We start from the raw sequence: 18,361 nt of genomic DNA, 5'->3' as shown, positions 1-18,361 counted from the left end.
TTGCTTTTAGTTAAGAGTTTATAAATCGAATTTCAAACACCCCACAGAAGTGAATCCCCACATCAGCACTTTTTGAATAAATTAACGGGAATTTAAATATTATTGAAATTGTTCTCTTTCCTCCCTCAGGAGCAAAATTTTCGAAAACGCTAAAACATGGATTATCTTACTTTTATTTAAGAGTATATATACTGAATTTCAGATTTTCAACTTAAGTGAACACTCAGATTGGACACTTTCTTAACAAAGAAAGGGAAATTTGATTATTTTATAAATGTCCCTTTTTCTTTCCTTTAGAGCTAATTTTTTTTATGCAGACACGTTGTACCTTATTTATATTGAAGAGTTCATTTGCCGAGTTTCATCTCACGAACTACAGGGATTCGTGAGATACATTATGCTTGGGGGAAATTAGAGCATATGCAAAAATCCTTCCTTAACCCTTCCTTTCGTGAGAAAAGAAGTGTTCTCACTAAATTTCATGTTTCTATTTGTAGTAGTATGGCCTGGGCAATGATGAGTCACACATTTCTAGTCTTTTATGTAATATTATAAATACAGATGAATGGAGGAAATGTTGCTACACTTTCCGAAACAAGTGCAATGTTCTTATTATACTAAAAATACTTGTTCCTTGCGCCTCAACTGTACGTACATAAACGAGTCTTACTGTTATGTTTAAAGCCAGATTTCTATATATTGTACCATTTTTTGCGACCAAGAAATATGAAATCTTTTTCACAGTTATCTTTTCGTTCAGAAGTCCCTAAACGATGTCAATTTTATACTAATTGGCAATTAGTGATCCGACAGTTCTACCATCCATCGCTCAATAGAAAAAAGTTCCTCAACTCTCAGCTGAATGTGGAACTCGTGGAATATATGATGAAAGAACGTTCTGATGCTCATATGTGGTTTTCATACAATCAAAATTCTTTCAACAATTGAAATTATGTAAATTTTATTCAATTATATTGCTGGATTCGAACGTCTAGAGTATTATCATACGGAGTAGTAAAATGAAAACAAGTCAGATGCCAAAACGTGACGTTAAACCTGTATTACCTCAAAATTAATCTCCAAAACTGTTAATGCACTGCCAGACGATGAGGGCAACTTTCACCCTTGAAGGTTGTTCACTGTGACAAAACCACATCTTAACCCAGTCACACACCTCATCGTTCAATGGGAACAGAGTCCACAAATACGTCTCAGCTCTTCAAAACCGTGTAAATCGCTTGAGAAGAGATCCAGACCGTACGGAGAATATTGACGTATTTCCAAGCCAAATTACGAACGATGGCAGAAAAATTGGCCTGTCTTGAACGGGCATCGTCTTGCATGACACACACCTGTCTTGATATCTCTTAAGCTACAATACCACACATGAATGTGATACACTACGTTCGCCGTACACAGCACCATCCCGCAATAAATTCCGTGTCCTCCAAAGTACATCACCCTCTCTGCTCCTTGCCCGCACCATGTCTGATGTTGGACAAATACATGTATTGCATACGTTAATTCCAGCACACTCAACACACAACTGGTGTACACGTCATGCTAACAGTTTATTTTAAAGGGTTCCCGCCAGATGAAGTGCCCTAACAAACATCAGTGTTACCAACTTGAACACCGTGGGATTTATGCGTCGTGAACTGTTTTCATTTAACTGTCCCTCATACTTTAATGTACATATATTTTTTTTCTGAAAGACTTATAAACACACACAGTCCGATTTGGCAATTATACAGTTTCAATATGGTACAAATTTTGTACTCATTTGGTACATTTTAAACTTAAATTTTAAATGTAAGGAAACACTGCAGCTCTCTTGTAAATAAACGTGAATTGTTCCACAGGAGTATCACCTCGGCGTAGATTTTTCTGTACAAATACAAAGCTTTCCGGAGATTTATAGTGAAATATTAAATTTCAACAGTTGTCGTACTATATATGATTATGCTATTATACCATGTAATATATAGTTAATACTTTGTCCTGAGGATTTATTCTTTGAAAATGAAAAAGTAAAGTGTAATGCACTTTTTCAATCTTTGTTTTATAGGAATATATCTTCTATCACATAATCAAAACAAAAAATGCTATGTACATTGGAACGAATAATTTTCCATTTGAGACAACTGTCTAGCCTTACAACAGTAATTTACGTGTTGAGGTGCGTCTACAGAATTTACATACACTAAGATACATACTAAGATCAATTTACATACACTAATATATATATCTGTATGTGTGTGTGTATGTCAAGTTTCTACTTTCCTATTTACTACAACGCTTAGAGATCTGTCTAACAAAATTCTATCCGGTGATTCAGCAATACTAAAATCTCATTGTGCCCAGTTATGTGGGGTACATTCCCGAACACTTTATGTGGATAATATTGTGTGAACAACAAACATTTCTTTGCTTTTAAAAATACATGCGATCATTTATCTTCATTTTAAAGGTTCCCCATTGTTATGCCTTTTAAATATAAAAAGTACAGTACTATTCATACTCATACAAGCAAGCAGCTTATTTTAAACGAGACCACTGCAAGGAAAACTTCAACGAGACGAAATATGTACGCTTGTTTCTTAAATTCATAGCTGAATAAAGGCACTGAATTACTACACAAAATGATAGTTTATTTCTTTATTAAAAAAAAAAAAAAAAAATCCTGTAATCAATTTGTATTTACCACTGCGCAGCTTTTATTACACTGGTAACGATCTCGATAGTTAACTAATATCTTCATCAGTCCTGACTGAAGCACATGTACAGTAACTCAAGGAAGAAAATGCACTTCATTGGGATTGATAAAGATATTAGTATAACAAACTCTCGATGCAATGGTAAGTACAAATTTACTTTCAGTAGCTAAAAACTGCGCCATTTACAATCCTTTTCATTTTAAAACATTGGCCGTGAAAACTTTTAACGTTCTTTCAAACTTAGGCGCACCATTACGAATACGAAAAACGAAATGATTTTTTTTCTAATTTAACGTCTCACGTTTATGCCCTTTAGGTTAATGAAGACGAATGGTTAATGGAAGCAAATGATTTTGAAAATAAACTTTGTGTGTTCTTCCACCGGGAATCGAACCGAAGACTACAAACACCCAAGCAAATCTGATAACCACTAGACAAGTGACGGATCATTACGAATAAAACTATGTCAAATTAGAAATTATTCACAAACTATAGAATATTTTGTTTTTCAAATCTAGCGAAATTATTATTAGATTTGGCAAAAATAATAGGGATTGCATGATTGATTTATTCTGAAGTAAATCACAATCCTTTTCTGCTATTGATACATAAAAATCTTTAAAGTTTATTTTTGATACAAGTACTACACCAAAGCTTAAAATTTTATGACTTAACATCGATAAATTGTCTTTACTCGAAGTTCGTAAGGTAAGACTTTTGAAGGGCGCTGGAGTATAATGAAATGCTCTTAAATAAGTTTCGATATGTTTATTTCTATAGTGAGGATGATGAATTACAACGATTCTACATACACAACAAAAACAAAAGTAACACTTAAGACAATACAAAGTGTGTTCTTACCATATAAGTAACTGTACACAGTGGATAACGCAAAAAGCTCGTTAGATACTTTAATATATCAATCTCTATAGGTAGTCAAGAAATATTACAGCAGTGCAATCATTTTAAGTCCGAAGTTCTGAGTTTACTCTATACAATAAAATATTTACACCAATACATTCTATTAAAGCTGTTATGTTCATACACAAAAGTAATTACGTATCATCTGTATAACTATTGCAGATTTAAGATAAACAAGACCTATAATCTTATACCAAAAGTTTCCAGGACTGTCCGAGATTTGCTACTAAGAGATTTATATTCAGCTATTAAGATGTAGATTTATGTATTTTATTTTCTTTCTTTCTTTTGGTGAGTGTGTATTGGTGGATTGATGACATTGAGTCGAATGTTCTTTTTCGGCACTAAACCTACTTAACACAGATCTACAACTTAACGCAGGATCCGAACATTGAGTTTCCACCAGAACCGAACCCAGTTCTCCAGTGCTGAAGATGTGAATGTTTACCATTTAGCCACGAGGGAGCTGTATTTTGTGTGGGTCGGGTGAGGTGAGGGGTATGTATAAGTTTCTAAATTCTATATATATAATATTAAATTTTACAAACAATGAATATTTCTATTAATAATAATAATTTAGACTTATATATTTATTAATTCAATATTTTCCGCTTAGCAACTATTGATTCTGCTACCTACATATCCTCGAGAGAGCTATAAAAACAATATCGATTTGTTTATTTTCCTTGTATTTCCATATTCATGTGATTCCAATGGTAGGTTAGAAAGTATTGATCAAATAATTGTTTTGAGTTTTTCCGTGGCTAAGTAAGGACATTATCCTCTTTAGTGAGAAGACTAGGGTTCGATTTATGGTGGGAGTATAAAATTTCGTTGTTGAAAAAACATGTTCGACACTCCAAATAAACAAATACTCATTGTAAACGTAAACAAGTAACAGTATACAATATATTGATTCTGTATTATAAGTGCTGATGAAGCAATTACTTCAATGCTTCATGATATAAAAGAGAACAATAACATGAGACGAACACAGAATAGTCTCTATTGCCAAAGAAATTTAAGTTGGAACAAAAGGCTAGATCAGGAAGACCGAAGATGTATTGCACAAATGGTATTAATTCAAAATACTGCTACAAATAAAAAACCGTGTTACACAAAGAAGATAAACTTCTAGTAGAAACGTTCTTATACCACTAAAAAATGGTTCCCAAAAATATATTAAATATTGATATTACCGCAAAAACACACCTGCCGACAGGGAAAATAGTATCAAAGCATAAAACTACCTTCACTGTTTGCGAGGGAGTATATCAACGCATAGGTTCTTTTAAAATAATCAAAAGTACTAGAAATACAGGCACACGCATATCAAATAGCATGCCGGTTTCGAAGAATTATTAAATAGATCACTAAGTTAATGCATGAAAAATACAAACTTGGGCTCCATGTTTGCGAAATATCTTCAAATATAAATTTTTAAGGTTATGAAATGAAATGAAATTTTAGTTTAACGTCCCACCGTTATGATCTTTAGCCTAAAGGAGAAGGATGACTAATAAAAGAGAATAATTGTGAAACTAAAGTTTCTGTGCTCTCCTACAGGGAATTGAAGCCGGCACAATGTGCACCAAAAGCGCACACGTTAGTCACTACTAGACCAACGGCAAGGCCATTTTACGGTTAATGTGGCATCAAAACTGGATAATACTAGAGAAAAGATTGCAAAAGACAAATGAAAAAAGCTAATAAAAATGTACGCTTAATATTATCAATATTTGATAGTATTTCTTTTCCTTATATTTCCAAACAAGATTTGAAGAAGCATGATAGACGACTCCTTCCCAAGTCTTCTTCAAATATAACACTTGTAGCGAAACACATCGATAACTACTAGGTCTACTAACGAAGCTAAATTGACCAGAAGTCTAGCAAAGTTTCAAAAGAACGAATATTTAAATATTTTCATCGAAGTGAAGCAAAGCAAATTATTATTCAAATATATTTGAAATTTTATTGCGTTAACAATAAACTTGAGCTAAATGTAAACTAGATTTGCTGCTATATTTTCTGCAACTACGCTTGACTCAAAAGCAGGACGATTCAATACATCTTTACACTACAGCAGTTTCTTTCAAATATGTTATCATCTTCTATCTATTTATTTATTTTTCAACTGTCCCTTCATTTTGAACTGATAAGCTGAGCTATACTCGAATTGAATTTCGCAACTTATATTAATTATTAGCTCGATTCTTGGACCTTGAATGAATTGATATGGTGAAGAGTCAAAGAAAGACCTATTGATTCGACCTCAAAAGTTTCCTAGCATGACCTCAAACGTTTCACTACAAGAATTTGAAATAATCTATGAATTGCTCAAGTAGTTTTATCTGTTCATTATCCATAAATGTTAATCATCATCTAGCAGAAATGTTATCACTTTATTTCTTCAGCTTCCTTTCTTAGCAGCTGTAAATATGGTAGTCAAGGCTTTAACCACATTGCTGTCATGTTCACTTAATAAAGAAGGCTCCTGGAATTCTGATCTCCTGGACAATTGAATCCACATCTGAGTAGGGCTGAGAGAAAGAGGTGTGTGGAGCAATGCGTTCCAATCAAGTTGCCACGTGCCATGAAGAAACTGTAACAACATACATTCATTAGCATTGCCTAATAACGAAAGATTTCGTATTTGAAGCATATACAAAAATAAAACGAGGTTTGATGCGTGAAAAATTATCTTCCTAGCCTAGTTATCCCAATGAGGGAAGCGGAGCTCTTTAAGCTGTCACCAAGTGCTGTTAATGAGTTTTTCAGTAAAACATTCCACATCATTACAGAAACCCGCAACAAACTCTTTAGTACGGTAGCTTACAGTAGATTTGAAGAGCTATTCTCTCCTTTTTACAGAATACAAGTCACTCTTAAAGACAATAACAGCAACCCAGATAATATCTATGAAATACTATTAAACATACTATAGTGCGTCCAGTAAGAGAACTTCTCTGACAGCTCGCAGTGACATTGCCAATACTCGCGTGTGAAGGTTTTTCTTCGGTGCAACTGTAGTGGCAATTTAATTAATGGTATAAGACACGTGGTGGTAACATCAAAATAATTAATGGTATAAGATGATCGTGGTTGGTAACACTGGTATCAAAGTAGGGGTAGCAATGTTCCACCGCATGTGGTAACAAACGTCAGAGACCATCTCTTGTTGGCCGTGTTATAATACCTGTTTCTAAGTTTTTGTTTGTTTTCATTAGTCCAGAAATTTGTGTACGAAATTTACATCATAATTGTCGGACATTTATATTTCTAATGAATACCTTGTAAAATTGCCACATTGTCTGTTGTTTAGCTATGTAATAAACATTTTAATTCTCACACTAGGTCACGCCAGAATATTCAGGTTATTATTACCACTGACTGGATAGTTATGTGCTATTAAATAGCAATATATATATATATATATATATATATATATATATATTTATTTATTGCAAATGTACACTGTTAAACAATTTACAGTTACAATACTAAAAATTGATCCCTGTAACAGTAGAGGAGAAAATCGTAGCTCTCTTGGAACTCTATACATTTTTATTACCAAGGCTAATAAAGCGTTGGACATTTTAAGGGTCCAAATCACATATGCCTTCAATAACAACTGCGAATAAAAAGCTCAAGCGTTAATTATTTCCCTACATAAGAACCCATAAATAAAATGAATTAAAGCCACCAAATATACAACTTATTTTATCGTAAACGTGCTGTTTTTATACCTTGTTAAATATATCATTTGAAAGCTTACGTTATGCTCTTCCTGGTTATATTTACATGTACGTCGCAAGAAATATTTCCGAATTTTAATAATCTTTTCAGGTCTGAGGTAAAAGAATGTCAAGAGATGATTTTCACCAATTTACTTCTGACAATTTAAATTCGACCGCACAAACATCTTACGAAGACGAATTGAAGAACACAACATATCCGCTAGAAACGAGAGGACAGGTTTAGGAGGAACTAGGTTTTGTTCATTATTACAATCCTTATCATCATAATTATTACTATCTTACAGATACAAAGAATTAAAACGTCATCTCTCCATATATTCTTTTATAACAAATAACAATGATACCATTTTGCTACTCATCAGCAATTCAGAATTATCTCCATAAAATCAAAATGGAAAATGTGCACAAAAATAACTAAGTGTACGTATTGGATTGGATTTTGATTTTAGCGCTCCTTTTAGCAGCGAGGCTATATGACACGTGGACCTACAACTTAACATGTAATCTGAACTACATGACCTCCACCGGGAATCGAACCCGGGTCTACCATACCAAAGGTGCATTATTAACCGCTCAGCCACGAGGAAGTTCTACGTGTAGGTATGTAAATGATAACAATAAATTCAAAGATTCCACCCATCCGTACCAAGATCGTCCCCGTAACAACATCAGAAAGAACTATTGTCTAGAACAAAAGAACTTATTAAAGAGATTTAAGATACATTTAAATGAACTAAAATACAATTCTACTCAGTGTAAATTCGAGAATTTAATGGGGAAATTTCATCCTCATAGCCCCCCGCCCCTGGATTCATCCCTGATCTGTGCACAAAAATTTTATTGTTGTGTTACTCATTTCAAACATAATCCAGATAGTAAAGAAAAAAGAATGATTAATTGTACAGTACAGGGAAAAGTCCTCAGTGAAAATAAATGCACTAGGTTTAAAATTAATCAACATACGGTACCACTAGGATATCTACGTTATTTTATGTTTTGAAAACGTATTTGTAGATACTTTCATCTTTAATACCATCACTTTGTTCTGCTGTGTAAAGCACATCACAGAAGAACAAGATATTATGAAAACTAACGTGCATACCTCATCAAAGTGCCGAGCTCCCATTTTAAACATTGTGTGTAGCAAACGCGAGGCCGGAGGGTTTCCTTTAGGAACTACCAGAGGCGGTGCTACATCTCCTGGTTCTAGAACTTCTAACTGACCAAGTAGCCACTTATAATTATGCTGCATGAATTTGTAAATTATCTGTAATACAAAATATATATGTTATAACGTCACTATATCGTTATTAAAATACAGGATATGCGTCAGAAAAGAAAATACACAAATTTAAAGTTTGAAATTGAACCTATAAAGCACGTCCAGTCACAAAATCAGCTTTGATTATGAATATTTTTAAACAATTAGTGTATTTATTGTTAGGACGAAAGAAAAGAATTCTATTCGTTGAAAAGCTTATGATTTACTTTAAAGCGTTTGGAGAGAATTCATAAGTCATTTCACTCTTGCTTGGCGTAAGTACACTTGTTTCTGTTTCAAGTGTTCTTCAAGTATATTATTTGGTGATGGCTTTTCGTCACACACAACTTTTCGCTTTTCCTTCTTTTTCGTCTTAATCTTTGTCAATCTAACTCCAAGCATTACAAGTGAACACAATTTCATATAGGTTTCGACATCTGGCCTTGATTAAATTCCGCCTTGTGCTTTCACCGATCTCAACCAAATCTCGCAGAGGCCTCAGAAAACCCTAATGACATTCACTTCAATTTTGATCCAGTCTTTACGCCTTTTCCTCAAAATTAAATATTCATATTTGTTTATTAAAATTAAATATTTATGGTGGCTTTCCACCATGACCAAATTTGACTTTTAGCCTTGACCAATATCGACTAAAATTCGCATCTTCGTTAACTAAATCAACACCAACCTTCATGTCAATTTGGTTTAAATTGGCCAACGTCGATTCTGATCTTTATCCTTGAAAAAATGTTGCCTTGACATCACAACCAATTGGGATGGTTATGTTAATCATCATTGATGATTTCTATGCTGATTTTACTCCAAACCTTTCAAGCGGTTCATTAGAAATAACATTCACAAGGTTTTTTATTTTAGTCTTGGCCAATCTCAATCAAATTTGGCGGTAACGTAAGTCATTAATGACCTTCATATCAATTTTGATTTACATCGATCAAATATTCTTGAAAAACAAAATTTGGCTAACAAAAATTAGCAAACAAACATACAAAACTTTAACGACAAAAAAGTCAAATTTGACGTGGTCTTGATCGATCTCAATCTAATTTGGCACGACCATATAAAGTAGGCTATCAATGACATTCTTCGAAATTTCGATTCCAATTGATCGACGTCGATTTTGGCCGTTGCCAAGTCTGTAGTGTTGGACGATCGCAACCAAATTTGGAAGCTTTTGGTTCAAATTGGCTAACGTCGATTACTAAAATTTGGTTTTTACCCTTAACCAACCTCATTCAAATTTGACAGGGCACAATGACTTTCATACTATTTTTAGCCAAATAGATTAAGACATTCCTGAGAAATACAAGTTCACAGACAAAAATAACCACGGGCAAAAAATAGTAAAATTAGATCAATGGTCCAGACCATTCTCAACCAAATTTGGAAGGATACATAAAGTGACTATAAATGATTTCGTACCAATTTTGCTCCAAATCAGCGAAGCTGTTTCTGATAAATAAAAATTAACAGATAGATAATTTAATGGACGATTATAAGGATCCGCCACGGGATCCTCCAGTATTTTTGAATGCAACACAAAATAATGACAATATTCCTTTGGAAGTTAAAAAAAATATTAAAAGCACAATTTCTGTTTCCAGAATAGAATTTTCTTTCTGACAGTATGCATAGAGTAGCGGTTTTGAATCTTTTAATCACTGACTGGAAAAAATCAGATGCACACAGAAATTGTCTTGCGCGGAAAATAATATATTTTGATATAACACTCTGCCCTATAATCATGGATCTTATAATTTATAACGACTCACCAAGGGTAGTCGTCAACCTGGTTCGATCGATGATATCAAGAACTTGAGTGGTAGTAACTGATTTCATGTAAAAATAGCTTTAATAATTATATATATATAATACTATTCTCACCTTCTCTATCAGAATTATAAAGTAGATGAACGGTTTTAAATGGTTTATTAGTTGATACACTTTTAATGTATTTTTCATTCACACTGTCGTGTACACATACATGAGAATTAGGTATCCATAAACAATTACATAGCAACGAACTATCTATTACTCTCTAATATCTTATAGATATTAAAAACATTCTTCTTTTGTTATTATTAAATTAACATTCTATAAGGTATAGTGCTTATGTATGAGCACTTTCTACCCAAGGTACAGGTAATTATTAACCTATCCAATATTTCGTTATATAAAAATGTCGCCCGACAATAGGACTGAATATAAAAGTCATAAACGAACTTGGCTTTTATCTTCAAGAATCACTGGTCCGTTTACAATAGAGATCTTACATTACATATGTCCTTTATATTTTGATCGCCCCTCGTATATCTTCATTACATTTCATATATATATATATATATATATATATATATATATATATATATATATATATATATATATATATATATACATATATATTTATAACAAATCTTTCATTTCATTAATACTTATATTTTATTACATTAATTATATTCATTTCATTATCATTTATTACATTATTATATTTTATTATTAAACGTCGTCGCTTAATATATAATTTTTGAAGGGTACGAAGTCAAAATCGTAAGAATCAATTACGTTTTAATACATGAGTCACCGTGATGCAGGGCGCATTATATATATTAATTATTTTAGATATTTCAAGATAAACATTGAATCTATAAGGCATCAGAATAATGAAGAATCTTATTCAAGACAGTCGTTGAATAATTAACTTAAAAGAATAAATCTTATACTTAACATAACCTTTGACAATTAAGTTCTCAACACAAGTCAATCTAATATAAATAATCTTTGCTTTTAATCAATTATGAATCGAATTATAATTCCTCATATTGTCTGTATACCGAAGTTATAAGAATTGTTTTCATTATTGATATTAACACATAAACTTAAAAATAAAAATTCACAAGAATATATAACTGATATGGATTTAACCCTAACTTCATTAACTAGAATCAGTTTAAATTTGTACTGGCATATGATTCTAATAAGGTACATTGTACGGCACAATCTTGATTAGGTTCCACAATATGTTGTACATGTATTGCATCGTGATTCTGATTTTGATACGAAGTGCCATCTCTTGAACAGCGATGATGTCTATCCACGTAATTTGTCGTATTCCTGGAATTTTGCCATATCTTTCGATTGTTTTTATGTCTACTTCGATCGGGTGATCTGACATAATTATTGTTGTGATTGGTTAGGTTAGGTTGATTTCCTACATAGCTTTGCCTATTTTGCTCGTTTGGATTGCTAGAATTTACTCGGCTTCGGTTGTATTCCGTATCGTTCATACTACAGATATCTAGATTCCTAACAGGTACAAAATGATCTGAATTATTCTTATTTTTACTCACACCTGCTTGTTGATTCAAAGCATGGTATTGAGTTTCATAACATTGAACGAGCATTAACAAATGGTTGAAACTCATACACTGTGTAGAAAACAAGATCTGTTGTAACTTAAATGGGAGCAAATTTCGAATGGATGCTATTATTCTAGATTCCGACTGCAATGGATTAACAACCTTTAATTCGTTGTAGGTATTTACAACAAACTCGACAACAGATTTGTGTAAACGAGGATTGAAATGTTGATTTCTAATCGTGGCATCTCTATTTGCAAGCAAAAAATCATTTTCATAATTGGCGATCAGCGCTGCCTTGAATTCCTCATATGTATTAATGTGATCACGTATTGCCTTAAACCATAAGGAACATGGTGGGAGTAATAAATGAGGGATTAGCTTCATATATTGTGATCTATCTATACACATTATATTGCATTCGTCCTGAAATTTTTCCAGGAACGAAGTAGCATTCTCATTACATTTACCACTGAATTTACTCATGGCACGTATTTCACTCATCTTAACACTTAACTTTACCTTCCTTTTATCATTCCGTGTACTTATTGGGTGACAATTCCTATCCATGACGTGATGTGTTGTTGCACCGTCTCTTATCCGCCTATCAGTACTCTTCGGATGAATTTCTTCCAAAATGATGTCCTCATCAGATGTGGGTGGAGGCGAGGTCATCTCTTGCGAATGGGGAAACTCTAAATGATCACTAATCGTATCATTGTGGTGTGCGTTGTCCTTGACCTGTAGCTTCCTCATTTCCTCCTGTAGAGTAGCTATCAGTTGCGTATTTGCACGTATGTTGTTTGAATTATTGGTGACCTGAACCTTTTGCTGACGAACAGAAGATTCCATTACTTCTAAATCCCTTTTTACACCACTGATTTCTTGGATAATGTGGTCGTGATTATCCTGACAATCCTCAGATATTCTTTTTAATTTTTCCTCGAACTGCGAGGTGATGTCATCCATCGCCTGGATAATTGATTGTTTCGTTTCATCTGACTTCTGTTCCATTCGTTTACTTAATTCCTCATATCGCCTGTTGGATTCTTCAAACTTCTGTTCTATCTTCTGTTCTATCGTCTGCTTCAATTCCTCGTATTGCTTGTTGGTTTCTTCGGACTTCTGTTCTATCTTCTGTTCTATCGTCTGCTTCAATTCGTTGGACATATGAACCAAATTTTGTTCCAATCGCTTCATGGCTTCTGAATCGTCTTTACGACATTGTTCTTGCCGCTGTAAGGCTAACAAGATTCGGTCTTCTAGTGTCATTCCTGGCGCTACACTATGTTCACCGTTGTCACTATCATTGGGTTCATTCTCCATAGCGTTACCGTTCATTTTTCTTATTATTATTCTACCACTTCTCAGTCTTGTGAAATTTGTATTCATTAACTTTATTACAAAAGTAAATTCACCCTTACTTTGCTTCGGGTAGTGAATTTACAAGAATTCCCGGGTGAGGTAAACCAAAATTTTTATAACGACTCACCAAGGGTAGTCGTCAACCTGGTTCGATCGATGATATCAAGAACTTGAGTGGTAGTAACTGATTTCATGTAAAAATAGCTTTAATAATTATATATGTAATACTATTCTCACCTTCTCTATCAGAATTATAAAGTAGATGAACGGTTTTAAATGGCTTATTAGTTGATACACTTTTAATGTATTTTTCATTCACACTGTCGTGTACACATACATGAGAATTAGGTATCCATAAACAATTACATAGCAACGAACTATCTATTACTCTCTAATATCTTACAGATATTAAAAACATTCTTCTTTTGTTATTATTAAATTAACATTCTATAAGGTATAGTGCTTATGTATGAGCACTTTCTACCCAAGGTACAGGTAATTATTAACCTATCCAATATTTCGTTATAAATTAATTATTCTTTGGTTAAAATAATTTCACAAAACAAACGCGAATTACTGGTCCCACTGGTTTAGAGTAAAAACTTAAGTGGTTGTTTTATAATTCATTAGAACTAATATTAGATATGATGTTTTATGAGACTTTAGAAAACCCTTTCATCTTACTTATCCCAGAAGGTGGTGGTCTATAGAAGCGAATATATGGATTACCAAGTTCTTTTGAACTTAACAGATACCTCGATCATTTACAAAATATTACAAGATGATGATGTTAGAGATTTCAGATTTTGAAATGTATCAAATTGTAAAAACTGTTACACAAGACGATGTCTCGAAGTCTCTCCTTGATACAAACGTATTTTCTCAAATCTTGGCACAAGTCTAAGCGTACACACTACATTTCTCTCAGAAATGTTTACGAGTCTAAGATCCCCTAAAACCATTGCCAATCGATCTTTTACAATCATCATCATTAACTGCTTGCAATCTCGTGAGAACAAAAAGAGACACCACGTTATCGAGAAAATCACTTATGAAAACTTAAAGTGAAAATCAATTGAAATCGGACTACGGAGAATAATTCTTGTTAGATTATCCAATCATTGTATCAGACTATTGATCCAGACTGAAACATCTGACTACTACATTGCCATGTTAAGCAAGAGTGCCGTATCTACTCATAAAATTCTAACTCATAAGATTTTCAATACATTTTTTAGTAGAGTGCTACATTATTTTTTTAAAAAGTTTTGCATACTTGAAGCGTCAAGAGTAAAAACTTTGATGGTAGTTTTCTCAATTTCAGGTTTAGTGTAGATACGGCACTCTTGCTTAGCACGGCAGTATAGGAAACCATCCGATCAAGAGGGAAGGCATGCTGGAATAATGTTATGTGTCTGTGCCACCTAAAAGGGACTCTCTCAACATCTACCTATGGAACTAGGATACTGCCCTGAGGGGAGAGAGTTTGAAGTACTAATGTTTCAATATAAGGGCTTTATCTAGTGTGCGACACTGGAATGTATCACTGAGCTTAAGGACCCTACCATACATCTCTGATTCTTATCTGGAAAAGCACTTATTTTATTCGCAGAATCACTTTTCTTAGTCAATGTTTTATACAAACTATTCAAAACATATATTTTTGTTCTTTAGATCCTTCATGTAGTTTTATTCTTTAGCTCAGTCCTAAGTTTTGACCCATTAAAATTCTGATAATCTATTAGGTTTTACCTGGTGTGGTACGTTTTGCCTTAAACTGAGCTATTGAAATTTGTGCTACGTTGCAATATTGTTGAACGGACATGATGAGTTGGCAAGTTGAAACTAGAAATCCAGTATGACAGACCCCTAACAGCAAAGTAAAAAACAAGACGTTAGAAAACCAACAAAATGCTTCTGTGGTTCGTTCTGTGCAAAGACTTTGCTATTCTAACTTATCATTTTACTACTACAGTTTATGGGATAGCAACACACTTTTGTGTAAAAATGTACATACCTTAAGCGCCTGCAGGCCTAAATGAGTAACCAAAATATTGCTGACAAGTATTTCATCCATATGAGGAGTATCTTCGATGACACTGCTACCTCCAACGTCATCTTGATCGTCTTGAATACTACAAAGGAAAAGCAAAAATATGAAATAGCATTTAGCTATAATGTATCAGTTAACTAGTAAGCGCTCAACGTAACATCATTTAATACTCCATTCCGTTGCAAAACATCGTACAGAAATTATCATACTGACTTGATATATTATACATGTCCTGTTGATTGGTGCCCCGATGTGATTTGCTGACAGTATTAGATCTACTCTTCATCCTGGTAAATACTCACTAACGACAGCGTACTGCGAATCACACCAAAATATTTTTGAAGCAAATTATGGGCAAGAAACAACCAAGCACAGGCAGTGACATTCAAATAGAACCTCAAACCACATTATTTCAGGCAAATATAAGAAGAAAGTCTAGGACACAATATACGCATGTCAAGTGAATGTCGTTAATTATGCCGCGCTCGCCTGATGTGCACGGGCGTACAAGATTAAGTATGGAAGTAGAAATTATCAACTTATCTATATCACATCGGACTTCCCTTTGAAAATTGTAAACTTGTGACCAGACGCGGGAAGCACGGTGGCTCAGTGATACAACGCTTACCTCTTGTGTATGAGGTCCCTAGTTCGATCCCCAACGAAGTACGATGTGGTGGACAACATCGTGTTCGTAGCTTTTCTCGGAGTACTTCCGTCTCCTCCCACTTACATTCCGCCAATTCTTCCATCATCATTCATTTGCCTTAATCACTCGTCTCCCTTAGCCTAAAAGGTACACGTTAAACTGAAAGATTTTCGAACCAAAAGCAAGCAAGGCCCCCTTGGATGACAAGACTACTTAATGTCTATGTTTACTCTGAAAGACGATTTATTCAGCTTAATTTACATAATTGCCATGTTTTATTCCAACTGGTGTTACTGCACAGTTATAGCAAAAGTGATGTGACATGTTGGAGTGGACATCATATATTAGTGTCGGACAAACAAAACAGAAATTAAGTCAAGACCAAGGCAATAAGATTACACTTACAACAGACCATCCGCAAAATTATTTCCACGTGGATTATATTAAAATATTAATTCAAGGCTTCATTAAATAATGTACACATTCTCGCAACATCTTACGATACATTAAATAAATAATTTATTTCATTAATTAATTATTTCGTCGCATTATAAGTAATAGCGGGTGTCTAAATTTGTGTATTTGCCTATTTTAAGATTTTCACGTATATTGAGTATCAACTAAAATTTCGTCTTTAGATATCAGAACAAAAATATTTTATCTCCGTCTCTACGCAGTGCATGCAAAATATATCATCCTTTCTTCTAGAGTTTACAGGGTTTTAATACGGATTTGATTTAAGAAACATTCTCAGTTTCAGTTTGTTTATGGATACGAACGCGAATAACTAATCTAGCAACACATGTTTTACTCACATGCAATATACAACTAAGTAATGTTTTAACTTAAAACGTTTAAATATTTCTAAATGAATAATATACAGTACTATTCGTGAGTTGTAAAGCTTTCGCAACTAGACTATTCTAACTATATATAAAACTACATGAACTGACATAAAATAAAGAGATATTTCCGGTTGACGTGGAAGGTTGAAATTTGGCATGATTGTAGCTTTTCGGGACTAACCAACAGAAAAATTGCCAAAAGTGAATATTTTTAAGTTCTAGGGGGTCTAAAGACGGGATGAAGAAATTCCCCATGTTATTTAAATGGGCATTTTTTTAAAACCCATAATCTCATATTTTAGGTACTTGGAATTGGGATAGCACGTTGAAATTCGGTATGTTATATGTTTTCGTTATTCTTACCTAAGTAAATTACCAATAATAAAAATTTCCAACTTTAGAGTGGTTTTATGAGCAATTGAAAAATTCTTCCCATGTTATTTGTGGGACATCTTCTACACCCCAAAACTATTGGGCACTTCCTGTATGACTACAATGATTAAATGTGACATGATTGTAGCTTTTCGGCACTAACGAACAGGAAAATTGCCAAAAGTGAATATATCTTTTAATTTTTAAAGAATCTAAAGAGAGAATGAAGAAATTACCTATGTTATTTAAATGATTTCTTTTAAATCTATGATCTCATGTTTTAGGTACTTGGAATTGGAATAAAATTTTGAAATTCGGTATGTTTGTACGTTTTTGTTAGCATTACTTAAGTAAATCACCAAAAATAAAAATTTCCAACTTGAGAGTGGTTTTATGGGAAACTAAAAAATCTTTCCCATGGTATTTATGAGATATCTTCTACACCCCAAAATGTTTAGGCACTTCTGGCAGATTAAAATGATGAAATTTGGCATGATTGTAACCTTCCGGGACTACCTCATAGGAAAATTGCCAAAAGTGCATATTTTTAGTTTTTAAGGGGTCTAAAGAGTGGATGAATAAATTCTTTTATTATTTAAATGGGCGTTTTCTTGGGCTACAAAATCTTATCTTTTTAGATAGTTCAAATAGGAAAAGAAACTTGAAATTTGGTAGAATTTTGGGTTTAATAGGTGCGAGGCCGAAGGCCAAGTAAACGCGGGGACCAGGGGACGAAGCCCGCATTTGGGTCAAATTCAAGAAATGTCAAGAGCAAATGCATAAAATTCACTCTTGATGCAAAGGCTGATACATAAGAAACGCGAGGCCGCAGACCGAGGAAACGTGGGGGTCTGGGGAAGGAGCCCCCAGGTAGCCAAACTCTAATCTACGAAATAAATTTGCTTTTACGATTTTAAGCTGAATCAACAACGAAACCAATGTTTAGAATATTTTCAACCACGTATCAGAAGAAAAAGAAACATTAATAATATATGCACAACTTGTTAATACTAGGAGTTGAAAAAATTCAAAACAGCTGTCAT

General features: G+C 33.5%; 1 protein-coding gene across 1 annotated transcript in view; it reads right to left on the bottom strand.

The window, feature by feature from the left end:
• Positions 1-3,470: 3,470 nt before the first annotated feature.
• LOC145694229 (uncharacterized protein KIAA0825 homolog) overlaps positions 3,471-18,361 on the bottom strand; it is a 40,013-nt gene continuing 25,122 nt past the window's right edge. Inside the window, exons 7-9 of the mRNA XM_081770335.1 lie at positions 15,417-15,534; positions 8,502-8,666; positions 3,471-6,243 (exon numbers count right to left, since the gene is read on the bottom strand). Coding sequence (XP_081626461.1) covers positions 6,052-6,243; positions 8,502-8,666; positions 15,417-15,534 — 475 coding nt within the window. The 3' untranslated portion in view covers positions 3,471-6,051. The remainder of the gene's footprint in view (positions 6,244-8,501; positions 8,667-15,416; positions 15,535-18,361) is intronic.

Source organism: Thermobia domestica, chromosome 1 (genome assembly GCF_964235325.1).
Source record: "Thermobia domestica chromosome 1, izTheDome1.hap1.1, whole genome shotgun sequence".
NCBI classification, from domain to species: Eukaryota; Metazoa; Arthropoda; class Insecta; order Zygentoma; family Lepismatidae; genus Thermobia; species Thermobia domestica.
This window is presented reverse-complemented; position numbering and strand designations above follow the sequence as displayed.